Genomic DNA, 27606 nt, shown 5'->3' with positions numbered 1-27606 from the left:
TCCAGTGTCAGAGGAGAGTAATATGTGATCAGATATGAGGACATGATGTGTCCAGTGTTAGAGCACCATGTGTTAGCAGAGACGATAGTTACTAAAGTGCTGTTATATTTTATATAGGTTCCTCTAGGAAAAGCTGGAGATAGCTAGGCACAAGGTGATCCATACATGTATTTGGAGGCAGAACTTGAGGACAGAATACTTGAAGCATGGCTAGAGAACAGCAGAAAGGCTAAATAAAGTGAGTAGTGAGTAAAGTGGTTTGAAATTCAGTACTAAGTTTACTAGCAGAAAACTGAACATGGGCTTTATGACAGTCACTGCTTTGATATTTCATATGATTTTTATGCTACAAATTTTCAATTCAATTAATAATTTAGTAAAATTTAATAATTTAAAATAGCATTCTGTGATTTAAATTAGTTTTTGTTCTTTTAAATAGGAAAACATAAAAAAGTCAAATGCAGAAGGTGTAGTGTGTTGGATTGAACTGTGGGTTTCTCTAAAGGCTCCCATTAAACCCCAAGTCTCCTATACCCCAGAGTATGGCCTGATTGAGAGATAGCCTTTACAGATGTAATCAAATGAAAGTAGATTATTATTATAATGCAATAAAAGTTTAAGAAAAAAAGAAAGTAGATTATTAGAGCAGATCTGATAAATTGTAGCTGGTGGGTTCTGAAGTGAGAAAGTTTGGGTACTAAGACTCAGAGCTACAGGATGTGAAGTCAGAGGGAAAGGATGGTTGTTTATGAGGCAAGGAGATGGTTCTTAACCTTTCCACACCTTGCTGAGATCTATGACACAATACATTTGTTCTTAGGTTTTTTTGTTTGTTCGTTTGTTTTAAGCACCCAGTCTATAAGACTTGGTTGTAGCAGTCCTAGGTTACTAATGCCAGAAGTTACTTCACCCTGTTTCTCCTGATTCTTTCCCCAGACTTAACAAGGGTAATAGGTTGATAGGAAAGCTTCCCATTGTTTTACTGTGTGTCGTTAGTCTGTAAAGTTATGGAATTGTGGGTTAGAGCATAGCAAGTAGTCAAAGTAATTAGGACTGGCCTTCCAGGAGAGTTGTAACTTTATAACTCTCAGATGGTGCCATGTGCTTCTTTAGAGATAAAAGACAGTTGGATTTTTCAACTTCGACTAGAATTGTAAGATTGATTCCCTCCCCTATTTTGATAAAATACTGTAGTTAACTTTCAGTTGAGGTATTTTTAGAAAAAATAACTGTTGCCACTTGGTGGCACTACATGGCTTAAAAATAAAAACGAGTTAGACTGTTGTTTGGTTAACTGTACTCTGCTACACATGATTACATTCAGGGAAGAAGCTAAGATGAGAAACTTAAAGTTGTGTTTGATTCTGATTTATAATTTAGATAATTGCTGGTACCCTACAGTAGGGTTTATAAAAATGCCATAAAATATAAAGTCTAAGCCAAGGCTTAGTTTAATGGGTAGGGAAGAGTGCGGGCTTCCAGGAAGCCCCCATTATTTCAGATGCTATCTGTCATCTGGGCTTAAGTCTCTTTCTTAGTCTATTAGAAAGCTCTTTCAAGTTTTCTTTATTAGCAGTACTTTTCAAGGTGAGCGTTTTATATTTTCTTATGAAGCTAAGAATCAGTTATGTTTAGATAATTAAGGTATACATATTTGAAAAACAAAGAGAATTAAATATTTTTAATTTTAAGTCTTCCTACAGCATATTGAGGGCTCCAGCAATTATTTCTAAAATATTTTATGCATTTTTTATTTGTCATGTACAGAATGTAGTTGAAGTGTGAGAAGTAAATTGTGTTTTTTACACTTTCACTCCCATCAAAAGACTTGCACAGCTCTAATAAAGTATTGTACACAGTGTATACAGTGCACAAAGTGTTAGGCATAGCTCATTGGATGTCACATAGTAATCACCTCATGACCACCCCACGTTTACCTTCCCAGTCACTAGGCCTTTCTTTCAGAGGAATGTTGCCTCATGACTTTCATGTAAATAGAATTATATAGTATTTTGTCTCAACAGTATGTTGGGGAAGTCTGAACTTTGTCAGGTATATCTGTGGTCCACTTTTACTTCTTAATTAGTGGTTTGTTTTTTTACTACAGAACTTTGGATTGAGTTATACTGTTGAACATGCTGCAGAGTGTAATGTGTTTGTTGGATCATTGGTGCATATAGGCTAGAATTGGACGTAATACAAGTACTGTTTTTCAGTGTATGGTCCTACCAGCTGTCTATACTGCTCACCATATAGTCCAGTTCCTTACCAGTGCTGGGCACTCTGTCTCTTCAGTTCTAGTATATACACTAGTATATACACACATATACTCTGGGTACAGTACAAGTACTCAGGGTGGTCAGAAGAGGGATTAATCTCCTGGACTTAGGAAACAGTTGAGCTGTCCTGTGTTGGTGCTGGGGACTAGATTCAGATCCTCGGCAAGAGCACTGTCTGCTACTAACTGCTGAGGCATTTCTCCAGGCCTCTTTGCTTGTGTTAGTTACAATTAATCTTCTCTTTTCTCCTCATTAGGATCCTCACCCCTTTTATGAGCTTGCTTACTTCTAGGTAGAAACTACTAGTTACACTTACGACAGAAACATACCTAAAGCCTACTTACTTAGGCCAGACTTTCACTGTCTTGCTGTCTTGTGAAACAGAGACCTTCATTTTAGTGTGTAGTCCAGTAGGTCTTCATTTTGCCTTCTAGGCAGTGTTTGTTGTGTTCTGTTTCTTTCCTGTTCTAAGGATGTGAATATCTACAGTCTCTTATGCTGTACAACAGTGGTCCTCAACTGCAGGCAGTTCTCTTCTCTTTGATCCCACATCTCTGTTTTGGCAATGCTTTCACAAGCAAATGGATAGAGTACTTTAGCATCCTGTACATTGGGTTAGGGATGCTAACAGGAGTATACAGTCTACCAAATGCTCATCTACAGTACACAGACCAGCCATCTAGCCAATGCCATTGGCAGTATGGTTGGGAACTATCCTACTATCTTTACTATTTGGCTAGAATTGATTTTTTTTTTTTTTTTTTTTTTTTTTTTTTTTTTTTTGCTTCAGCTGCTGTTTATTGACATTCAGGTGGGTACTATAGCGACAGGCCTGGAGACTACAGAATACAAGGTAGAGAGTAGAGTGTCTGCAGTGACAGCAGTGAAGTGCACAAGGAGGAGTGGGGAGGCCAAAGCTGTTGGGAAAGCAGGTCAGGTCAGGGCCAAAAGCCCCACCCCCCAGCCCCTGCTCTTGTCCAGCATTTTTGGACTCCAGGCCAGGGCTGGGTATTCTCTGGGCAACTTTCTACAGGAGCAAAGTAGGCAGAGATGCTGCTGCTCTTCTGTGATAAAGTCAGAGGGTTTCCAGTCCTCCATTCTTCCTTCACCCCTGGCTCTTTACAAACTGTGTCACCATTTCATGTGACTATACATTTTATATGTATTAAAAAGACTTGCTGTTGATATATATTACTTTGTCATAAATAAGATGATTGTATATACACACATGCACTTGTTTCTCTTTCTGCGTTTTATCTTTGGTCAGCTTACTCTGGTATTAGTGCTACGGTGCCTTAGTTTATGTGACATGTAAATCTTTATATACATGAGGTACAAGCTCTCTTTGTTGTTTGCACTTCTATCAATGTTTGTTACATTTCAGGTTTTATAAAATTGAATGTATTTGTTCCTGTGAAGTAGATTCATATCTTCATGATATGGTCTCAAGTTTTTCAATTTTTATGAGTGTTATCTCTATTTAAGTCAGTGAGTCTCAAATTATTTGTTGACCCTTTGTAAAACTCTGATGTTTAAATGGTTCTGTCAGTCTCTCTACCTCAGTTCAGTTATCTAAGGAGCAGGCCAGGGATCAGGAGGGATTTATGCCTTGCAGATGCTTGGCGGCATAGCTGCCCTTACCCTGCTCGCCCAGTGTGACCAGTCCAGGGACACAGGGTCCAGGCAGTGGAGTATGATAGCTATTGTATTTGAATGTGAGCAGAAGCTACATAAACACTTAAGATAGCATTTCAAAACATGTTTGCATGCGTAATTCAGTTTTCTAAAATATACTTTCTAGGAGAAATTTAGTAGAAATTTACATTTAAGAAATATTTTAAATGTCTTAATTGAAGACCTTTGTATTCTTACCCTTTGTATCCTGCCTTTCTTTCTTTTTTTTTTTTTAAATATGTTGTGATATCATCCTCTGGAAAATTCCATTATACACTTAGGAGAGAAGGAGAGTAAAAAAGGCAAAGAAGGTGTTAGTATGAAAATTGCTTTAATTTTGAGCACTCCTGTGCAGAGCCTTGGGGATCACCAGTGGTTCTCAGAGCACACTTTTGAGACTTACCCTTGAGGATTACAATTGCATTCTTGCCTGTAAGATTTTAATTTAATTAAGTCATTTTAATCTTTTAGAGAATGCAGAGATCTAGAATACTTGAATACCACTTGTATTCTCTCCCCTCTTTTACTCAGTTTTGTATTACAGTCACATTTAATTCCATAGTCATTCATTTATCTTTACCCAGATTTTGTGCTGCTCTAACAGAATACCCAGATTGGTTCATTTATGATGAACCAGTGTTCATCTATGCTGTCTCTTTGGCATCATAGACTAGGAAGGCCAGAACCGAGGTGGCTTGCTCCTGTTGAGTGTCTTCTTGAAGTGCAGCGGAAGCATCACATGGGCAGTAGGGAGAGCAGAGCCCTGACCCCCTCTCTGAATCACCAGTCCCAAGACAGCACTCCCCACAGCTTAATTATCTATTCCTGCTTGCCTCGCAATGCTGTTGTTTGACCCATGAGCTGAGGAGACACTTTACTCCTGCGCTCTCTGCTCGCCCACCGCTCCTACTGTTGCTGGCATTGTTTGCATAGGATGCTAGTCCTTCTTCCTGACTTCTGTTGTTGCTCTTGAGTGCTCTCCAGACAGGAAGGAAGGCCTGGCAAAACAACTGAAAACATTTTTCCTTTGCTCCAGCTAGAAAGACCCTGCACGTCTTTAATCCCAGCACTTGGGAGGCAGAGGCAGGTGGATTTCTGAGTTCAAGGCCAGCCTGGTCTACAGAGTGACTTCCAGGACAGCCAGGGCTACACAGAGAAACCCTGTCTCAAAAAAACAAAAAGGAAAAAAAAAAAAAGACCATGCACTATGGGACACCTTGTTAATTTAACATTATAAAGAACCCATTTTGTGGGCTGTTGAGATGGCTCAGTAGGTAAGAGCACTAATTGCTCTTCTGAAAGTCCTGAGTTCAAATCCCAGCAACCACATGGTGGCTCACAACCACCCGTAATGAGATCTGATGCCCCCTTCTGGTACGTCTGAAGACAGCTACAGTGTACTTATTTATAATAATAAATAAATCTAAAAAAAAAAGAACCCCTTTTGTGACTTGGGGTTTGGCTGGGTGCTTTTGAAGAGATCTAGGAAGCAAAACTTTCTTCTGCATCATTAGATATTGACAAAATGTACCACATTCTATGATTGTTGTCTTTAAAAATTAAAATAATTCACATGACAATAAACAATTTTTAGTATATGGCTCTTTTGATGTATAGTATATTTGCATTCCGAGGAAATCCTCAGCTTGCATAGGTCTGAGTCATTTGGTCACTCCATAAAATACACAGCCTATATGACCATTTCCAGTTCTCCTTTCCATCTTTACTTGGTGTGTTACTTCTGTCTCTTACGACCTTTTATGATTGGCTACTTACTTGTGGTTGAATAGCATTCTCTTGTATCTTTTGGCTTTTGTAAATACGAGCTATACATATTTCAATGTAAGTTTTCCCTGTAAGTCAGACTCACTGCTATTAGCTACTTTCGAAGCTGAAATTTGGATTGCAAGTTAAAGGCCTACCTGGACTTCCCAGTGAACTGAGGTCCTATGTAGGCAGCTTTGTGGGTCCTACTCACAGAGTAAAAATGAGGACTGAGGATATGGCGCTGTTGAGCACGGGCTCCAGGTTTACTGCAAGTACTGGAAAACAAATCTCTCTGAACACAAGTTCTCATTTTTGCTGAGATTATTATCTAGATGTTGAACAGCTGGGTCACGTGCTTCCATTTAGCCCTTTCAGAATCACCTAACTTTTTTTCTGCAGATGGGCACTTTACTTTCTCATCATCTGTGTGTGAGAGTCTCTGATTCACATTGGTCTCTATACTGGTTGTTTCTCGTGTATTGTTTGTTAAAGCTAAGGATCTTATGGATATGAAGAATTTATCTTTTTGAGGTTTTGATTTTTATTTCCTCAGTGACCATAAAATTAAACATTTATTTATTGGCTTGTTGGCTATTTGTAGATCTTCTTTAAACAGACAATTTGATCAAGTCTGTTTGTTTTCCTCCTTGTTGACCTGTGTATGTATCTTGACTATTTAACATCTATCTAATACATTTAAATAATGCCCTTTGATAAACAGGCCTTTCTTTCATTTAGTCATTCATTCATTCATTCATTCAAAACAGGGTTCCTCTGTGTAGCTGTCCTGGAACTCGCTCTGTAGCCCAAGCTAGCCTTGAACTCAGATCTGTCTGTCTCTGCCTCCTAAGCGTGGGGATTAAAGGTGAGCACCACTGTGCCCTACATAGATCCTTTATTTTGATAAAGTCCATATTAGTTTTTCCCCCACCTGTGCTTTTGATGACAAAGAATTCATATATCATGCCATCTTGTAAGAGTTTTGCAAATTGGACTCTTACCTTCAGATTGCTTTTTTGTTTTGCTTTGTTTTGTTTGCTTGTTTTTTTTGTTTTGTTTTTGTTTTTGTTTTTGTTTTTGTTTTTGTTTTTAGAGTCATGGGCTCACTGAATACCTTTGTTGACCTAAAACTTACTGTGTAGCCCAGGCTGGCCTCAGACTCACAGAGATCTTCCTGCCTCTTCTCCGAGTGCTAGGTATTTAAAATGTTGATCAGTTTGTTTTAATATCTGACCTGGCTCAAAAGACAGTTCTTTTCTTGTTCAGTGTTTTTAATACCTTGGTGAAAATTAGTTTGCCATGGATGACTGATGGATTGGTTGATTCTGGACTCTGAAATAGATGCCATCAGTCTGTGCCCTGTCTCTCTACCACTGCCACTTAACTGCTGTAGCTTTGCAGCAAGTTGAAATCAGCATGACTTGCCTTGTCTTTTTTAATACTAGTTTTGCTATGTAGGGGCTTTTTGAAATTTTATATGAATTGAAGATGGGTTGAAAGGCGAACATTTCTACAAAACCTTAGGATTTTTACATTTATAAAATATTTTTATTAGTTATTTGAGCTCATACATGTATGTAATGTATTTTGATTGTAGTGACCTCCTAACTCCTAGATCCACCCTTACTGAGTTTGGCTTGTGCTGTCCAGAGTGTGAGGCCATGTTTTTACCGTATCAACCTACCAGAGACCACCTGCTTAAAGAAAATTTGACTGTGCTCATGGAAGCCATTATCCATCAAGAGTCCCTCAGCTCCCAAGCGGCCTGTCTGGTACAGGCTGTGCTCAGGCAGCCAGCTGCTCAGAGTTGATGAGCACAGCGGTCCTGACCGGAAGTTAGTGCTTTGCTCTGACGGTCCTTCCTGACCCCTAGCTCTTAGGCTCTTCCTCTCTCCCTGGCTCTTGGCAGGACTGGGGTGTGGTGCAGGTGTTCTGGCTGGCTGAGTGTGCATGCTAATCATCCACAGAAGCTTCTCTGGTTGGGTCTGAACTCTGCTCTAATCTGTGGGTATTTAGAGGACAGTTTGATACTATGTTCATCTAGCAAAACGACAGTAGTTAGGATCTGCCCTAACCATGAGTTCTTGGTCAGATTTGCAGACCAGATGAGCATTTCCTAGTACATATAGTGCTGCTGAGTTTCTGATTTCTGAGTCTAAGACCAAGAAGTAGTAAGATACCTGTGTAGGAAAGGAGTTGGTGAGGTAGCTCAGTGAGTAAAAGGTGCTTGCTACCAGCTAAAAGACCTGATTTCTGTCCCTAGGCCCACATGGTGGAAGGACGGGTATGACTCCTGTGAGTTCTGTCACCTGCACATGTGTGCTGTGAGCAGCACAGAGATAGAGACACACCTTGAAGTCTCACCTTGAGCTATTTTTAATGAAAGCAAGACTATATCTAATTTTCCTGTGTACAATATTTGTTTGTTTCATGTTGTTGCCCCCATCATACTTTGGCATTTTTGTAGTTATCTACATGTGTTCGCCATGTGGCCTTAGGGTTCTTAAAATGTTCATGGTCAGAGGCTGACAGCTCTGTGGTTCTCCTGTGTTCCTCACTTAGCACCTTGTTCTCATTGCCTGAGGGTCATCATAGCAATGTGTTACAGTTGTTATTAAAAGATTGTTTCCAATAGTCTTGAAATTAGAGAGTGTTTAAGGTCCTGTAGTTAAATTCTCCTCTTAGTTTCAAATAGTTACTGGTTAGTGATGTAATTAAATTAACATGTATTGTACATATTAGAAAGGACCTTAGTTACAAATCATCTTTCTTGACCTTCAACCTCTAGTTCTGTTGTTCAGTGTTTCTGGCAGGTAGCTACTGCTGAGCCATTTGAGTTGTTAGATAAGACAGCCATCTTCTGTATCAAGGGTTCCTGTTCCTGGCTTCTCTGAATTTTAAGGTGAAATTCTGTCCTTAAAATCTGAACATATTCACAATATGTTCTGCTTCCTATACAAGTTTTCATAGTTTATAGATTATTAAATACCCTGTGGGTTGTAAAGCTAAGCATATTAACTTGCTTTTTTTGTCTTATTTTATGGCATGGTAGTTAGTGTTAGCCTCTATTTTTGTGAGTCGTTTACCCCATCCACATTGAGATACTACCCAGTTGATATGATTAGGTAATACCCTTTGTCTTCTAGTAGGATCTGGACTTAGGTACTAAAGTGATTTAAATGTAGTCTATTGGATTGACTTACCCCAGTAGTATGATGGGGTAAGTCAATGATGACAGTTTGTGAGTGGTTTTCTCTCTTTGACCCAAACTTATACCTCAAGAGCTGAAGTTGTCATGTGTTCTAAGGATAATGTAAATGAACATAGGGTTTGTGAAGACCTGACTAGAACTCAGCTAGTGGGCAACATTATAATTTATTTATAGCTGTGTAATACAGTTACTAGTGTCTAACTTACAAATGAACTAACTTAGAATAAGGGCAAAATTGTACTACATTTTATGTGAAATTATACTATATAACAAAGGTTGGCATTATGTAATAAGTACCCACAAAATGTTAACCTACTTGCAATAAATACAATTAATAATGTACATAAAAGAATGAAATTAAGGTAATTTTTATCAAAAAAGAATTATTCATGAACAGAAAGTGGACAGCATAGATTTGATGACAAGAAGGTTGTATCTAATCTGAATTGCTGTGTGACCTAGGAAGCTTGCTCAGAGGGATTACAGAATAATTATGTTAATATGCAATTATCACCTCATTTCTTCTGTAGTAACCTCAAGATGCAGTGTAGTGAGGGTGTTATAGCAAGTGCTGATAGTTTGCAAAAATACTGATGTTTGAGATTTCTGAGACAATAAGACTAGCTTGAGGCGTGTAAGTGATGATCTGTCATCTTGAAGACAGACCTGACCTCTGTGCTGTGCGGTGCTCACTGTGTATGACTAGAGGCAGCTATAGCTGCAGAACTCATTATGTTTCTAGAAGCTGAAGTACGCTTTATGTAGATTTTAAACCCCCATTTGCAGCTTTAAAAAAGTATGCATTTTTTAAAGAACATCTTTAAATTCAGTTAAGAGGAAGATTCTGTGATTCTATGATTATAGAAGGATTTTAGTAGTGCTATCTAAACAGTATTTTAAAGAATCTTAAGTGGTTCTTTGAATTAATCAAATTCAAGTTCTCTTAAACTTTGAAATCTTTTAAACATTATATCATTATAGTATGTTTTAGATTTGTTAGCTTCCTTTATATTTATTGTTTAAATATACTTTTAATGATTTATTTTTATTTTCTGTTCTTTGGTTTTTGCTTGCATATTTCTCTGTGTGAGGGCATTGGATCCCTTGGAACTGGAGTTACAGAGTTGTAAGCTGCCATATGGGTGCTGGGAATTGAACCTGGGTCCTCTGGAATAAAGCTTATTTAACTAACCCTCTAGGCCCTGGTTAGTGTCCTTAAGTTCAGTGAATAATACTTATCTACAAATATGTTTCTTTTTTTATAGCAACAGACTGGTGTCAGTGCCTCAGCTGTGTGTACTTGTCCATATGAAGGTAGTTGGAAACTGCCTGAAAAAGTGTTACATGAGTTTATAAGTCAGATGTTTTTTTATGAGGATGAACACAGTCCTCTTTTAATCCAAGGAAGTAGAAGAAAATTATAGATTTTTCCAGAATATAATGATATAGATCCTTCAGAATGTAATGATGCATTGTTTTTCATCGTGCCCTGAAATTTGTATAAAATACTTGAAACATTTTATAGTCAAAATGTATTAGGAAAATTAAACCCAGAAAAATGTTAGCTCTTCGTAAACACCAACTTGTAGACTCCCATTTCTTACAGCATGTTTTCCAGTTGATGAAATAAATTGCCGTTTTCAGTGGCCTAAGAAAGCCTTGTAATTTCTCGTAAGTAGAGAAGATTATGAATTAGTAGATAGTTAAAGTCACATTTCATTATGTGGACATGAAGAAAAACTGGCTGGCAAAGACCTGATTTCATGTTTCAGCAGTGTGATTTCGTTTCCTTTGTTTACTAGATATGTTTTGTGGACCAAATATGTTTTATACGTGTACTTTTAATATGTTTTTGAGCAAAATGGCTTGGTGTCTTCAGAATGTGGAGTTAGGAGATCTTATTAAGCCATTCTCGTAACAAGGATGCAGCCTTCAAATCAACATGATATTCTCCTAGTTTGTCACCCTGCTGTTCAGGGGGCACCAGTGAAGTTGCTTTAAATGGAAGGCGTCTGTTCATCCTTCAACCTCTAACACCAGAACAGATGGGTAGAACACAGAACATGGAAGGCTTTACCTCTGAGGTGGTAACAGTGAAGCCACTCATTAACACTGAATTTACCACTTCGTTAGCAACGTTGCTTCCTGTTGAGAAAAGCTAATACAGGCTTCAAATTGACTGAGCATATATTTGACTACCTCTGTGATTATAATAAATAGAAACAGAAAGTGTCTCTCAGGCTAGTTACAAACCTGTCATTCATCACGGCATTCTGAGGTTGTTAGTACTGAGGTAGTACTGTTTTCCTGAACTTGGCCTGAAATACCAGGGTTTGGTACCAGGACAGCATCAACCCCACTCTTTCCTCACACATGTTTATGTGCTGCCCATTTTTAACTTTTGTTTGTGATGTAGACCCCTGCTGGGTGCTGCATTAGCACCATTTTGGGGTGATATCGTGAATATGATCTTATTGGAAGTCTATTTTTATTACTGTGGAAGTTTGCCAGCTTCAAAGCAGAATTCTCACATGTGTGAGAGAAGGAATAATGATTGTTGGTATAAATAATGCCAAGGAAAGGCCTTTATGATGACTTGTTTGTAATCTTTGATGCATTTATTAAACATTTTGTTGAAAGAATGTGTTTCTGTAAGTTATGAAATGAGACAGTTATTCAAATCCTTTCTTTTTATGGTAGAGTTAATGTTTTACAAAACATGAAATTTGTACTCTAAGTGAAAATTATTTAAAATATCTTAATTTCTGAATTGAATTTTAGAGCTCTGCTGTTCACTATACAAATTAAAAAAAAAAAAAAAAACCTGCAAAGATAATGAGAAGGATCTATTTTTATCTGCAAAGCAGAGACCAGACCTGCCCTGTTGATGTGAGTGAGTGGCTTGTGTTTGGATCTCACAGATAGAAAGCTGCTTTCCTTTTTTTTTTTTAATTTATTTTTTTTTTATTTTGCAGTTGCATTTTTTGTTTTGTTTTGGTTTTTTGTTTTTCAAGACAGGGTTTCTCTGTGTAGCCCTGGCTGTCCTGGAACTCACTCTGTAGACCAGGCTGGCCTCGAACTCAGAAATCCGCCTGCCTCTGCCTCCCAAGTGCTGGGATTAATGGCGTGCGCCACCACTGCCCCGCTTGCAGGTGCATTTTTACGTATTCAGTACTTACTCCTTTATTTAACAATCACTGCCTTGCGCAGCGAAACATGATGGTGACTAGGTTGTGTCTCTGCCCTTAAAAAGTTAAGGACAAGCAGTTGTAGTGCAGTGTGTCCACTTTTCCAAAGAGCCATGTGGAAGAGCGAGTAGTCATTGCCTCTCGGGGCAGCCTCATACGGCTTCTTTCCTCATACGAGCCTCCTTTCTTTTAAGATTCTTTCGTCTTCTTATAACAGCTCAATATATGATCAAAAGCACTTTGCCATGTTAAATCTACATTATGTATGAAATACACTATTTATAGCATCTCATAAGAAAGTTCTAGGCCTCTACGCTACTGTTAGATTATAAATGGTATAATTGCTTTTTGGAAATGCCTAGAATTTGGGATCTCAGAGTATGAAATTTTAAACTTTACTAATTTTAACATTAGTAGCTTATAATTAAGAATAACTTGGATAAAGAATGACTAGAACCTTATGAATAAGGCAGTTTTGTAGAATTTTGACAGAACACTATCTTGAGCAAAACAGTTTTAAATATTTTAGAGGGAAAAGTAACTATTTATATATAAGTAAGCCAGTAATGTTGATTACTATATTTGACCCATGTTATTTACCCTGAAGTGTTTTGTTACCTTCTTCCAGGAATGAGCTTCAGGTGATAAAGTAGTTCTTCTTTACAACATTGATAATTCCAGTTCTCCTACTGTATAGTGAGTAACTGTCCTTAGGAAAATGCATTCACGCCAGAGAATTCTTTTTATTATAAAACTATGCATGGTATTTTAAACTTTTTTTCAAGTGTATAATGCATTCATTTATATTTTATGTAAGTGTATGCTGCATTTCCGTAGGTTATTTTGTGTATGTATAATACTTAATTTCTAGAAAGCAGAAATAGCAATATTTGCTTTGAAAATATTTTTAAAGTGGTTCACTCTTTGAAGTGTTTTCTAATTCCTATAAAGCTATTAATATCTCAATATAGAAAGAGTAAAAGAGTAGAAAATTAAACCAAGGAAAACGTATACTTCCAATTTTCCATACATTCCAATAACATTTCTTTGATGCAAATCTAAATTTTTGTTTTCTATTTTCTAGACTAAATGTGTTAAATGATCTTGCCAACAATATGGATGATTTGAAGATAAACACCGATGTTACTGGTGCTAAAGAAGAACTCCAAGATGACAACAATTTTATCTCTGAAAAAGACAGTGGAGTTCATAAACCAAAAGATTGTCAGACATCATTTCAGAAAAACAGTTCATTGACTCTATCTGAAGAATTGTCAGAGGATCAATCAGAAAAAACCTTAAGTGGAGGCCAGTCTGCTTTGTGTATCCCTGCCCGCACTCCTATGGAAAACTATACCTTGCCTACAGGAGCTGTTGTTAATGGACCAGTCTCACGCTCCTCAACAAAGACTTCCAATATGAATGAAGGTAGTGTTTCATTAACCACTGGACAGCCTGCGGATCAGCTAACAACAGAATCTTGCACCACTTTGAAGGCAGCAGCTGATCATCAGCTGTCTACACCACAAAAAGCAAGTCAACACCAAGTTCTATTTTTGTTATCAGATGTAGCACATACTAAGAATAAGAATCCAACCCATTCCATTAAAAAAGTACCTACCTCTGCTTTAGTTGGTTGTGATGTTCAGAATTCAGTAGGGAGTAGCATGAAGTCAGAGAGCACTTTACTAAGTCAAGCAGAGGTGGGTCAGGGTGACGACAGCGCAGTGGTCAGAGACGACTGTGTCAGCACGATAGCCGTGCTTTCCTCAGGTACAGACGAATTTAGGTCAGAAAATGATACAAACTGGGATCCCCAAAAAGAGTTCATTCAGTTTCTTATGACTAATGAAGAGACAGTGGGTAAACCCCCAGCTCATTCTAAAGTAGTAGGTCTAGAAAAAAAGAGAAAGAGAAAAATGGATGTGAGCAAGATCACTCGTTACACAGAGGACTGCTTCAGTGACTCGGGCCGTGCACCTGGGAAATCAAAAATTCTACAAGTTGATTTTCTAGGGCAAAATGAGGAGATCCAAGCAATAGACTCTGAGAACTACACATTATCAAAAGTTAAACCTGAGTCAGCTGACGGACACTTGGAGTCTGTGGACACCTTTCAGCATCTAGTTTATAACTCAGATAAATGTGGAGAAGATAATTCACCTGTTCATACTCGCACTTTAATTTCAAATACCTTAAAAAAGAAATGTGAAGAGAGTGATCCTGAGTCACCTGTTGCTTTGAGTACCGAAGAGCCATCATTCTACCCCTGTACAAAGTGCAATGTGAATTTTAGGGAGAAAAAGCATCTCCACAGGCATATGATGTATCATTTAGATGGGAATAGTCACTTTCGCCACCTTAATGTCCCCAGGCCATATGCTTGTAGAGAATGTGGACGGACATTTCGAGATCGTAACTCACTGCTGAAACATATGATCATTCACCAAGAAAGACGGCAGAAGCTGATGGAAGAAATCCGTGAATTGAAAGAGCTCCAAGATGAAGGCAGAAGTGCTCGACTACAGTGCCCTCAGTGTGTGTTTGGTACCAATTGCCCTAAGACGTTTGTGCAACATGCTAAAACCCACGAGAAAGACAAACGGTACTACTGCTGTGAGGAGTGTAACTTCATGGCAGTGACAGAGAATGAGCTGGAATGCCATCGGGGTATTGCCCATGGAGCAGCAGTGAAATGTCCTGTTGTCACTTCAGAAGTAACCCAGAGAAAAACACAAAAAAAGACTTCAGTGAAAGACTCCATTGTAGGATCATCCAAAAAACCTGCTACATACCTTTGTAAGATGTGTCCCTTCACTACTTCAGCCAGAAGTATTCTGAAGAAGCATATGGAGTATTTGCATTCCTCGTCGTGTGTTGATTCCTTTGGTAATCCTCTTGGATTGGACAAAAGAAAAAGTGACAGCCTCGAGGAGTCTGTAGATGTCGATAGCACCAAGTCATTAGCTAAACAGCAGTCAAGTACATTTCCAAAGAACTCTGCTTTAAAACAGGATGCTAAACGAACACTTGGATCAAGCTCACAGTCAAGTAATTTTTCAAAATTTCATAAGCGGCCACATAGAATACAAAAAGCCCGGAAAAGCATTGCCCAATCTGGTATAAATGCATGCAGTCAAAACAAGTCTCCTCACAAGAATGTTATGGTTAAAAGCAGAACTGACCAAAAGCCAAAGTATTTCCATCAGGCCCCCAGAGAAAAGCCTACCGCCAAGGCCGACAGCAGTTATTTATATAGACACAAGTATGACAACTACCGGACGATCAGAAAATCAGGTGACTCATACCCACCTCCTTTCAAAAAAGAGGCTAATTCATTAAACTCTTTACATCTATTTTCATCAAATAATTCTCATAATAATTTTATTTCAGACCCTCATAACCCAGACACCAAAAGGCCAGAAAATGAGAAAGACCACAAGCGTGTAGCTGTAAAAAGAGTAGGTAAGGCTTCAAAGAAGGAAAGCTCTGGTGGAGAGGACTTGGATAGCTATCCTGACTTTCTGCATAAAATGACTGTAGTTGTTTTACAAAAGCTTCATTCTGATAAGAAAGATAGTTACGAAACAGAAGATGACAGTTCCTGGGATAATGTTGAGTTAGGTGATTACACTACACAGGCCATGGAAGAAGAAACCTACAGTGACCTTAGTCAAGAACATGTAAACATATTGCCTCTATTTAAAAGCAAGATGGAAGGCCAGGGGCCTGGAGACAGTGCTGCCCTGAGTTATGATCAGAATGATGGCTTCTACTTTGAATATTATGAAGACGGCGGCACTAACAGCTTTTTACAGGATATACATGATCCTCAGCATTTGGAAAACGCAGACACGCCTTTGTCAAAGCATAGTTCTGTTTTTCATTGGACTGATTTGTCTCTTGAGAAGAAGTCATGTCCTTATTGCCCAGCAACATTTGAAACAGGTGTTGGCCTGTCAAATCACGTCCGAGGACATCTTCACAGAGCAGGATTAAGCTATGAAGCCCGTCATGTTGTATCACCAGAACAAATAGCTACAAGTGACAAGATGCAGCATTTCAAAAGAACTGGCACAGGGACGCCTGTGAAACGTGTGAGAAAAGGTAAGTTTACTGTGGACAGTGTTGGGGCCTAATAAATCTGTTCAGATTCAGAGAAGTTGAAAATTGTGTTTTGAGTTTGGTCCTTTTTAGAATCACACAGTTTCCATTTATGAGTTTATTCATTTGCAGTGATTTGTAAGAGTCTGATACTACTCTTAAAAATCTTTTTTTAGCTATAGAGAAGTCTGAAACTACTTCCGAACATACTTGTCAGCTCTGTGGTGGTTGGTTTGACACAAAGATTGGGTTATCAAATCATGTCAGAGGCCATCTGAAAAGACTTGGGAAAACTAAATGGGATGCTCACAAATCTCCAATCTGTGTTCTGAATGAGATGATGCAAAATGAAGAGAAGTATGAAAAGATCCTGAAGGCGCTCAACAGTCGCCGCATTATCCCCAGACCGTTTGTAGCTCAGAAACTCTCCTCAGGCGATGACTTCCTATCTCACAATGTCTTACCTCTTGATGAATACCACAATGGCCTAAAAACAGAGGCTCTCTCAGTGTCTGCATCAGAGGAAGAAGGGCTGAATTTCTTAAGTGAGTGTGACGAAACAAAGCCTGAACTGCCCAGTGGGAAAAAGAATCAATCTCTTACACTGATAGAACTTCTTAAAAGTAGAAGGCTAGGCGAAGAAAGGAATTGTGCTATTTCTCCTCACAAGATCCATAACCAGACAGCAAGAAAGAGATTTGTTCAGAAGTGCGTTCTTCCATTAAATGAAGACAGTCCGTTGATCTATCAGCCACAAAAAATGGACTTGACTATGCACTCAGGTAAGGATGCTTGTGAGTCTTTCAACACAGTTGAGTTGTGCTCTGTGAGGTGGAGCATCCATCTTCCTGTTCAAACGGCTGTACTGGCAGGTCATACTGGCTCTACTGTAGCTCATCAGAGGATGCCCAGGAGCACTGAGTCTCTGCCTCATTCTTGGTCTGAATGTAAGTTGAGAACAAAAGCAAAACACACACCACACCACACCCCCGCCCCCACTCCTACCCCTACCCCAAGCCACCTGACCTGTAAAGCTCAGGACTCTGTGGTATGGATGGGAGGCTCATGTTTAGCAACACAGCAGTATTCTTGGAAGACCTCTGACGTGTTTCTGCCATTGCTGCCAATGATGTATTCAGAACTGAGCTGCTGCTGTCCCTCTGCTTAGGCAAGGCAAGGCAGTACAGAACAGCTTTAGACCAAAGGATGGTATTGCTGTGTGATACTATTAACCCAAACAAGAGCCTCCTCCCTGAAGCCTCGTTGTATTGTGACTTTAGAGCTGTAGTGATTACAGGTGTTTGCCTGGCCTTCTGGGGTTCACAGTTGTGATAACTGCAGCAGGGCAGGTGCTTGCTTTAGTGCCGTTGCTTTCTGTTGAAGGGATGTTTTGAAGGTATTGGGAAATGATGTGGCAGATAAAGAACTATTTTGGTATTCTTAGGTCCGGTTTATACTCAAACACTAGAAGGGTGTTTGGGTTTGTTTGTTTGATTGTTTTGAGGTTAAGAATGTTGAGGATTTATGTACGTGAGCCTATGTTGACTGTGCTCTTAGCCAAATAGAAATTGGTGAGTGTATTAATAACAAAATGAAATGACTGTGACTCTGGTTTGCTTCTTGGCAAGCACTAAGTATCTCAGTATTTGTATTGCCATTTTGATTTGGGGGAATGTTAGTAGTCTGAAAAAATACTTCCTCTGATTTAGGCTCCTGGGGAGTAGGGTGCTCTCTTTCCTGTAAAGGGTCTGTTGAAGTTACTAGTGGTCTTTTTTTCTTTTTAAGAAGCATAGAATGAGCCATCGTGCTGGCTGTGTGGATTGCGATGCGGTATTTCTTGTGGCCATCATAACGCTATTGAGACACCTATTGAAATGTTTTGGGGGAGTGAGGGTTGTCTGAAAAGTTTTGAGTTTATTTTTCTACATGTTTCCTTACCTGTAATGGTATTGGCTTGTTGATCATTTATTTAGCGCAAAGATTTTAGCAATAAAAAAAAAAAACCCTTGAAATCATTAGCTTTCATTATTGATGAAAGAGTAATGAAGGTAAAATGCCCTGAATGAATCGCTGAGTCTAGCAGCTGCTCCGTGGTGTCACCACTTCCTCTCTAGCCTTCATTGCAAAGCCTCATTTAGAAACGAGCCTTTTACGGTTTTGTGGGTAAAACACTTTAATTACCACTTTCTCAACTAAAGTTCTTAATTCTTTTTATTGGTAAAACACTTTGAACCTTCCCAACAGAACTGTGCTATTCAAATCCCAAGACTGGATTTCAGTATGTCTAAGAAAGATCTGTGTAACACAGAGCTCTGCAAGGAAGTGACTGTAGGTTCAACCTAGAGGAGCTTGGCGGTCTAGGCCACTCCCCTTGCATTTTCCCAAGGAGCATAGGCTGGCTCTAAATACTAACTGGCAGCTACCAAGAGTTAACTCCCTGTCCTTAATTTAAGCTAAGCTAACTGAGTGAGCAATTAAAAGCTGTCTTTATTGAGGTACTTTTCTACATACACTAAGCTAAGAATTTTTCCATTTTTGAAGTGAGAACTGGATTATAGTTTTCTTTTGAATGCTAGGTATGCCTGTGAAGCTTACATGTGTGCATTGCAATACGACGTTTACAAGTGCTGTTAGCCTGTCCAACCACTTACGCGCTTGTGCACGAAGGAAGAGTGCTGGACTTTTGACTGGTACAGGTATGTCTGAAAGATACCGCAGTGAATCTGTCTGATACAGTACTCTCTCTCTCTTTTTTAATGCCTCACCACAGTGATGCCAATAAGTTAGATGATATATCTATAGCTCCTTTTGGTAAGCACCAATTGAATACACATTAAATTTCAGCAACTTGTAAACTATTAGATAGGATTTCAATAAGTGATTATTTCCATTTGACTCATACTGATTTGATTTGAGGAAAATAGCCCATTTGAGGTGAACTTTCGAGTCCATATTCCACTCTTTTAAAAAGTATACTATTTTTGATTTTTGAATTTACTTTTCTATGAGTAGATTCTCGAAAAAGCACCTCCTTGGTTAACAAGCATGAAAAAGACTACAGTAATGCTGCTTTGGAAAAAGGCGCTTTATTACAAAAGGAAATCACAATAAAGCCTCAAATAGATAGAGTAATCCATTAGTCTATAAATTGAATCTTCAAAGGGGGACATTAATATTAAATTGACTTATTAAATTAATATTAATTTGACCACTGTACAGAGTTTTCTTTTAATGGCCCTAACCTACATTTAGGATTAATAACCTAGCCCTCAATATACATGCTGACGCACACATTTCTGAGTTATTTTGTTTAGCTAGTCCAACTTTGCAGATAATGTCTTTTGTGGACATTTGTCAGCTTATGCTTCTGATATCTTGCAAAATGCTCTGCTCTTTGATTTGTACTCTTCAGGCTGCCTACTTTACTAAATCCCATTTCTTGCGAATCTTAAACTTGTTTTTCTAAATAGAACTGCACAAATCTTTTTTTTTTTTCCATTAAAATCCTCTTTGTAATATAACTTTGTAATTGCTCCTTTGAGGTCGTGACTATGTGCTCTCTTGAGTGGCTGTTGGCCTGGTCTTTATGCTCTTCCTCGTGCTTACACCTACTGTGTCCTTGCTGCTAAAGAAACACTGTTCATACGGGGCTTGCTCTTCTGCTTCTTCACTTTGTCTGTCTCTTGGATTGAGATACAGACGAGAAAGACACCATTTATATAAAAAGGAGAAAAGCAGTTTTAGTTTACTGGTATAGAGCTCTGACTAAGGTTTTAAGTTTCTTTTTTCCTGTATTTGATTAGGTTGCAGTTGTAGATAGGAAAGACAGGGGACAATAAAAGAAGCTGCTGAACTGGCAAATCAGCGCTGTGAGCACCATGCTCTGCTCACAAGCATGGTGCTTAGGGACAGCGCTGTGAGATGTAGATCTAGGTGCTCTTCTCATTGTGTAAGGAAGTTGTGTTCCGAGTTTTGGTCATTTGTCTGCACTTAGAGAGTTCCTGCATAGCAGAGCTAGAGTTCAAACCAAGACTGTCTGACCCTGGCTTTCCCCCATAGTTACTATTATGTATTCTTGGATTTCTGTTGGATAATTCTAAAATGAAAGTGGGCTTAAAGTGGGGAACATTGTGGTGAGTCTAATTAGAGACAGCAGGAGCCCAGGAAGCTGATGAGGCCTGCTGTAGACTTTGGAGGGCTTCTGAGAGCGGCTCACTGAGTACTCAGCAATCCTCCACTTGACTGTTGCTTCAGTAGAAAATACTTTTGTCTCATCTTAAAACTTTTCAGAAAACAATAGTACTTTAAGGCACTGGTAATTGATATTACCTTTCATGAAAACAACAAAGACAAATCAGCACCCTTCATTATCATAAAGAAAGGAGCGGAAAAGGAACTGGGAAAAGGCAGGCCACCAAGGAAATAGAAGAAAGACATTGCACTTAAGTACCAACCACCATGTCATCAGTGCTAGAAAATCAAGTGTGTGTTAGTTGTAGGCACGAAGAGAAGAGAATGCCACTCTGCATAACCACTTCCCTCCCTTAGACACTCTGAAATAATGTGTCCCAGTTTAGGGTTAACGTCCTGCTTTCTCATGCCAACCAAAGACATTTTTATTCAGCATTATTAATGTTTTTGTTTCCCAGAGACTCCTATTAGTATCTATAAACTCCACATGCCTATTTATTTCCCAGTATCTGTATCACAAGGGCCCTAGAGGACTCTAGATTAGTATAAGGGATTCATTGGTTCATATGAGTAACAGGCTTAACTTTTTAAAAAACAGATAGATTAGATAGATAGATAGATAGATAGATAGATAGATAGATAGATAGATAGATAGATAGATAGATGGATCATTCATTTATAAACAAACCATACTTCCATACAAGTATATCAGTTGGAACAATGAAAAAGAGAAACAGTAGGAGTGAAGCCTCTAAGACTCTAGTGTGTTTCTTCCTAGTTCAGCTTTTCTTCATGAATACTTTTACTTGTGTGGTCCAGTCTTGAAGAAAAAGCTTCAATAGGCACTGGGAAGGTGGCTCAGTGCTTAAAGTGCTTTCTACATATGCAAGGATCAAAGATTGGATCCCGATGTCCAAGTATATAAGTTGAACGTAGCAACACTCACTTGCAACCCCAGTGTGGGAAGCAGAGAGATGCTGGCTACCCTGTGCAGTTGAAACTGCAGGCTTCAGGCTCAGTGAGAGAACATTTCAGAGTAAACAGGTAAATAAGGTGAAGACACAACTTAGAGAGACATCCAACCTCAGCCTCTGGCTCCACATGTGCATGGACAGGCAAATGCACACACATGCACACAACACAAACTCACGCTTAGACATTCTCAAGAATGATAGTTCTGTGGTAACTTGTGGTAGAATGAGCTTTTAACTTTAAGCCTTTGTAGAAGCCGTCCGCTCCTGGCATCTTCTATGCAATCCAGTGGTATTCCAGAGATAGAAATAGTCCTTCCAACTTAGGTCTTTCCAGTTAGCCTTAGACTGAAAAGTCTACTTCCTAAAATATCAATTTGGTGATGATTCAGATACTCGTAATGTGATGTTTCTTTAACATCTCAACTTGCATGTATAAGTTCACATTTATACCTGCAGCCTGTCCTGCTCATCTATCATCTGATGCACTCTAGTGCTTTTGATTTATTCTTTCTCATTAGAAAAGTAGTATGTAGTATGACCCAGTAGGTTGGTCTACTCAACACTGAAAAGCTACCCCGCACATTCGAGTACTCTGCCCTAAGTTTCTCTCTGTTAAGGACTGGTATGGGTTAGAAGAATCCTAACCCTTGAGGCAGCTGCAGCAGCACATGGCAGTAGTGCTGCCTGTCATTTCTGTATTAGTTCTTTCAACCTGTTCATTTTTTTTTTTAATCTACCAGCTATTTTCTTTTAAAGTTAGATACTAATGTAAAGTGGACATTTCTAGTTATTTAAAATTAATGGAGGAAATAGCTTTTATTCTAGAAGTATGTTGAGGAAGGATCTTATTTGTCCATCTGCGGAACACATTTTCCATAACACTTAACAAGCAGTACATACTAGTTATCCAAAGTGACCAGTCTGCCATAATTAGAAAAGTAAGAAAAGGGCTTAGAAATTAGTATTAGTCCTTAGTCAGTGCCACTAGTACAGTATGCCTGCTTGTCAAAAAGCAAATACTTTTCAAATCATCCACTTTTAAAGTGTAATTGTAAGTTGGATCTTACTAATGGGTTTGTTTGTTTGTTTGTTTGTTTGTTTGTTTGTTTTCTAATGATACAATACTCCTACAAGTGCTAATGACCTCAGCCAGGTACTGAGTAGGCTCATAGGCCTTTAGGATAGAGTCACTCCTGTGCTCTAGAACTGCTGTGGGCAAGCTTTCTTCCAGGACATTGTTGAAGCTCCTCATTATACATCACTGATTTGCACATTCACAGTGCAATGCTCTGAAGGCTGTGCGTCCTTTGGAGTATAAACAGAAACTGTTGATCGGCTTTTAAACTTAAAGCCAGGTATCTTGGTAATTCTTGACTGGGTTGGCTTTGAAATGAATAAGAGGTATTTGCTAGCAGAGTTTAAGTAAGCAAAGGATATCAGCAAGGGTAACCCTCCAAATTGGAGCTGTTTAAGGTTAGCACACAGCATGTGCCGGGTAACTGACATCTATCTCAGCAGCTCTGGTGCTTGCTTAGGCCAGCCTACCTTCTGAGCAGACCCAGGAGTGAAGGGTACTTGTTTAATCCCTTCTTTCCTTTTACCCTTTTTGTTAAATACCTGCATGAAAATGAGCATGCGCATGTACTCACATACACATAAAAAAAGGACCACATGGTATATTCCAACTTGTTTTTAAAAGCTATCCATGAGACAGTGTCCATTTCTTAGCTGTAACTTGTCTCACTACAACACACTCATTATAAGGAATAAGAACATAATCTGTGTTTATGTGGCAGTAATGTGTCATTTATTCAGACTTGGGCAGCATAGTGAGTTGTTCTGGTTGAGTATATTTTCTAAGATTAGTTAATTAGATTTCTAAGATGTTTGGTAGAGTACACACTGGTTAGCAGGCCTTCCTACAGCTCCTGTGTGGCCCGAGCATTGTGCTGAGTACTACAGAGGCGGGTTGAATTTTACATGTAGTAGAAACACATGTAAACATGACCGTGATAATAAGACAGACGGGCAAGTGCTTGGGTGAGCTGTGTGAACTCCTTGCTGTGCCGATGCAGAGGAAGAGGGAAGAAGGGAAGGCAGGCGGCTCTGCGAGGTAGGTGGGACACACATGCACTGTGGAGGGGTTGTCATAGGCTTTCCAAATGCTGGAATTTTAACCCATTGGGGTTTTGGTTTGTTATTGTTGCTGTTGTTGTGTGTTTGGTTGGGTTGATTTTTTTTTTTTTTTTTTTTTTTTTTTTTGGTATGCTAAAAACATGTATGAAAAAGGAGCTACACACCATCCCAGCATGTGTCATTTGATTTGAAACTCAAAGTTAGCTGGTTGGAACAGAAAGTTAGGGTCTAGAGAGGAAAGGAATCATACTTGAAAAAGGAGGCAATATTGTGAGAAAATGAAATGTTTATTAAGAATACTGGTAGGCAGGAGGTAAGGAATTAAATAAGTTAGATGATGAAGTAAGTCAAATAGAAGACAAAAGGATAATTGAATGTTGGAACTAACTTTGTAATGAAGCAAAATCCTTTTGTTTTTGTTCTCTACTGTGCAGTTCTACTCCTAGAACACATTCTGTAGACCAGGCAGCTATAACTGGAGATCTGTGTGCCTCTGCCTCCTGAGTACTAGGATTAAAAACAGCATGTACCAACATGCCAAGCTCAAAATCCCTTTTAAGTCCTTCTTAAAAGGACTTATATGATGCTTTGGAACCCCCTTTTTTTTTTTTGAATAAAAGATTAGGAGAAGGAGAAATTCATCTTAAGACTTAAATTGAGTAATTTTAATTCATAAGTCATTAAGAATAATGGCAATAGGAATGTGAAATAGGGCCAGCGGGTAGACAGCTAGTTTGGTGGCAGTGACCGTGGCTCGAGGGTAGGCAGGGCATCTGTAAATAGCCACCTCACACAGGTGACCGCCAGACCACCACAGATGAAATTCAGTTTTATGATGCCTGTTTTTGCTTGTTTCCTATTAGAGTTTAATTCTGTTTGATTGTGTTATTCCCACCCCTGCCTGGCTCCAGTCGTCTCTAGCTTTATTACTTGTTAATTTTCTAGTGTTTACTTCTTAATGTTATTTTTTTAATGTGCTGTGATTTCTCGTCTAACATGAATTCTTGTGCTGTTTATGATCTGGATTAAGGTACGCTTACAAAATGCATTGTTAGCTAGAACTAAATGTAAGTGTTTTGCTATCATTGACTTTATGGGTATTACCCTGGTTAGTACTTTTTGTCAGCTTGAGGCAAACTACAGCTGTTTGAGAAGATGGAACCCTCAGTTGAGAAAATAAATGCCCTTACTAGATTGGACCGTGTTGGTGGCAAAGATTGCTGTAGGAGGGTCTGGGTTCTAGATGGTACTAATGACTGATGTAGGAGGTCTGGATTCTAGATGGTACAAGAAAGCAAGCTAAATAAACTGTGAGGAACCAGCCAGTAAGCAGCATTCCTCTCTGGCTTCTGCTTCAGTTCCTGGTTCCAGATTTCTGCCTTGAGTTCCTGCCCCAAATTCCTTTAGTGATGACCTGAGAGTTGGAAGATTAAATAAACCTTTTCCTCTTCAACCAAGTTCTTTTGGTCATGTGTCTTATGACCAGAACAACAGAAACCCTAAGAAAGGTATCATACACATGGACTTGGACTGTCTCTTGTGAGGTCAGGCAGGCACAAAGGCTCTTTGGAGACCTCACTCCTCACTTAAAAAGGCCAAGAGTAGGATTTTCTCCCTCCCTCCCTCTTTCCCTCTCTCTCTCTCTTTCTTTCTTTCTTTCTTTCCTTCTCTTTCTTTTTCTTCCTTCATTCCCTTCTTTCCTTTCCTTTCCTTTTCCTTTCTTTTTTTCTCCCTTCCTTTCTTTCTTTCCTTCCTTCCTTTCTTTCTTTCCTTTCCTCCTTTCCTTTCTTTCTTGGTTTATGTAGGAGGTTGAAGAATAATGTTAACTCTTTCTATTCAGTGTTATATTCAGTGCCCATGCATGCACACACACATTCACATGACCTTAGCTAGAAAATTCTTTGAAAAGAAAATACCGTATCTGCTCTTACTTTGGAACTTTGTTGGAATGTGTAAAGACTTAAAAGTGATTAAAAGCCAAATCAAATTCATTGAAACCAAAAATGTGCTGCATTAAGATTTATCTGTCTTATTAAACTTGAATGTGACTGTATAGGAGGTGGATTTGACTTTCTTACTGAACACTTGTTTAATTGTTCCTAAAATGATATCTTAGAAATATAGAAGCTTATAGAGGGCAAGAATTTGGTTAAAATGTTTAAGTAATTCTTTTTTAAAAGATGACTCAGATTCATTATTATTGTTCTGTTGTTCTGTATTTTGTATGCGCCTTAGTCTAAGAAAAGTAGTCAGTTTCCTTGGCAAATATTTGCTTTGCCAATCCTGTTGAATAAAACAGCATATAACCCCAACTCAACCTAGAGAGGAAATGTTAACTTGTTTCCTTATTAACAAAAAGAAATAATATGTTGTTCTATTTTTATCATTTATGCCAGTTATCATTTATATATTTGGATATATTTTGAAACAGTTGTACTTTGAAACAATGGGTACATCTACAAATTGTGCTTTTTTCCCCCCTTCTACCACATTGACTTTAAGTGTAAATAAAAGTGCTACTTTCCAAGTCATTTACATATCATCCTTTCCAGGTGAAATATTAAAATGTTTTTAGGTACACTTGCCCCCGATTGTTTATTTTGATTTGGGGTTAGTTACTATTTTATAGTCATTGAAAATAAAGTGTTAAAATTGTTGTGTGCAATTAGTATGCTAAGGAAAAATCTCCCCAGTCTCAGAGTGAAAATATCAAGGGGAAGTGGTGCTGGCACACATCCTTCCTTCAGTGCCAGCAGGCAGGAGGCAGAGGCAAGGGGGCTCCACAGAGAAACCCTGTCTGGAAAGACAACACAAACAGAAGATACTATACTAACAGCCTTTATGTTTAGTTTTTGAATAGAAGAGAAATGTGGTGGTGGAGGAATTATGCAGAGAATCCGAGCTGGTCAAAGGGAGGGAGTGCAGGCGTTGTTCTTGGTAGCCTCCTTTTGCATGGGCGCTCCATGATACACTTCATTTCCTCCTTATGGTTCTAGGTACTCAAGACATGGCACTGAATACATTTTATGGTCCTCTGCAAAATGATTATGTAGCAGCCTTTGAAAGTTATGAAATGTTTCAAGACTTCAGCAGCAGAACATTAAATATATATGTGGAGCCCTATGCAACTGCACATCTATAAAGCTAATCTTCTGGACTCCACGAAGTCAGAAAGCTTAAGTGAAAAGACAGGTTATTTTTAAAATAAAAGCCCTCCTACCCTTAATTCTTGTCTTATGCCAGCTAACATGTTTCTTTAAAAATAATTACCCTCCCAAAGCCTAGGGGGTTGTTTGTTTGTTTGTTTCTAAGTTGAAATTGAGAAAAATGCTTATGTGAACAATGCTTCTTTGAACAGTCTTTTTTATTTGCTTGAGGCTTGAGCCGTGGAGGCTTACTGGCAGCACTGAGAACTGAGTTGGTTCATCAGACTCACCCTTGAGGACACCTTTGGGCATGTATCTCTTTCCTACCTCATCAGCTGCTACATTGGCCTTCACCACCATCTTTTTAATGGTGCTAGAATGGTGGTTACCTCCTTTTGATAACTTAATTCCTGCTTTTTTTTTTTTTCCAAATAAACTCCTAGTTGCTTTTGCTTTCCCATCTTGAACATGCTTACTTCGTAGAAAAAAATAATTTCTTCCTCCTAGCTGGTCTATAGCATAATTCTATTTGGGCTTTATCTAATGTGGCCATTATGTTTTATTGTAACGCAGCACAATGAAGATTTGGAGATTCGCCTGTAGAATTTGGGTTGAAGTTTAGTTACTGTTGTAGGTGTTGAGATGTGGAATCTGTAAGAGGGTTAGGCTCTCAAGGCTGGACCCTCACACAGGCCTTTGTTAGTAGAGGAGCCTGTTGAAGAAGTGTCTCGTAGAAAGGATGACTTTGTTTAGTTTTCTCTGCCTCTTATGTGCTCACTTGTTCTTGTAGCATGATGCACTTTAACACAAAGGCCCTCACCAGGTGTTAACGGAGGACTCCTACGCTCCAGAATTAGGAGTGTGTTTATTTAGAGATTTAAATTGTTGCCAAGAAGTAAGGTTGTTGTTACTGGAAATGTGAAAACACCTTTAGAA

General features: G+C 38.7%; 1 protein-coding gene across 17 annotated transcripts in view; it reads left to right on the top strand.

The window, feature by feature from the left end:
- The window catches only part of Znf644 (zinc finger protein 644), a 78976-nt gene that overhangs the window by 43064 nt on the left and 8306 nt on the right, over positions 1-27606 (top strand). For 11 of the 17 annotated variants that reach the window (XM_031337138.1, XM_031337132.1, XM_031337142.1 and 8 more), the window contains 3 exons: positions 13204-16226; positions 16400-17005; positions 18800-18919. In XM_031337138.1, coding sequence (XP_031192998.1) covers positions 13235-16226; positions 16400-17005; positions 18800-18919 — 3718 coding nt within the window. In that variant the 5' untranslated portion in view covers positions 13204-13234. Of the gene's footprint in view, positions 1-219; positions 239-10537; positions 10603-11801; positions 11821-13203; positions 16227-16399; positions 17006-18799; positions 18920-26428; positions 26717-27606 lie in introns of those variants that run through there. The other 6 variants (XM_031337137.1, XM_031337139.1, XM_031337143.1 and 3 more) reach the window with 6 other exon arrangements.

This window comes from Mastomys coucha, unplaced genomic scaffold, assembly GCF_008632895.1.
Source record: "Mastomys coucha isolate ucsf_1 unplaced genomic scaffold, UCSF_Mcou_1 pScaffold22, whole genome shotgun sequence".
NCBI lineage: Eukaryota > Metazoa > Chordata > Mammalia > Rodentia > Muridae > Mastomys > Mastomys coucha.
Note: the sequence above shows the minus strand (reverse complement) of the source record. Positions and strands in the feature narration are given on the sequence as shown.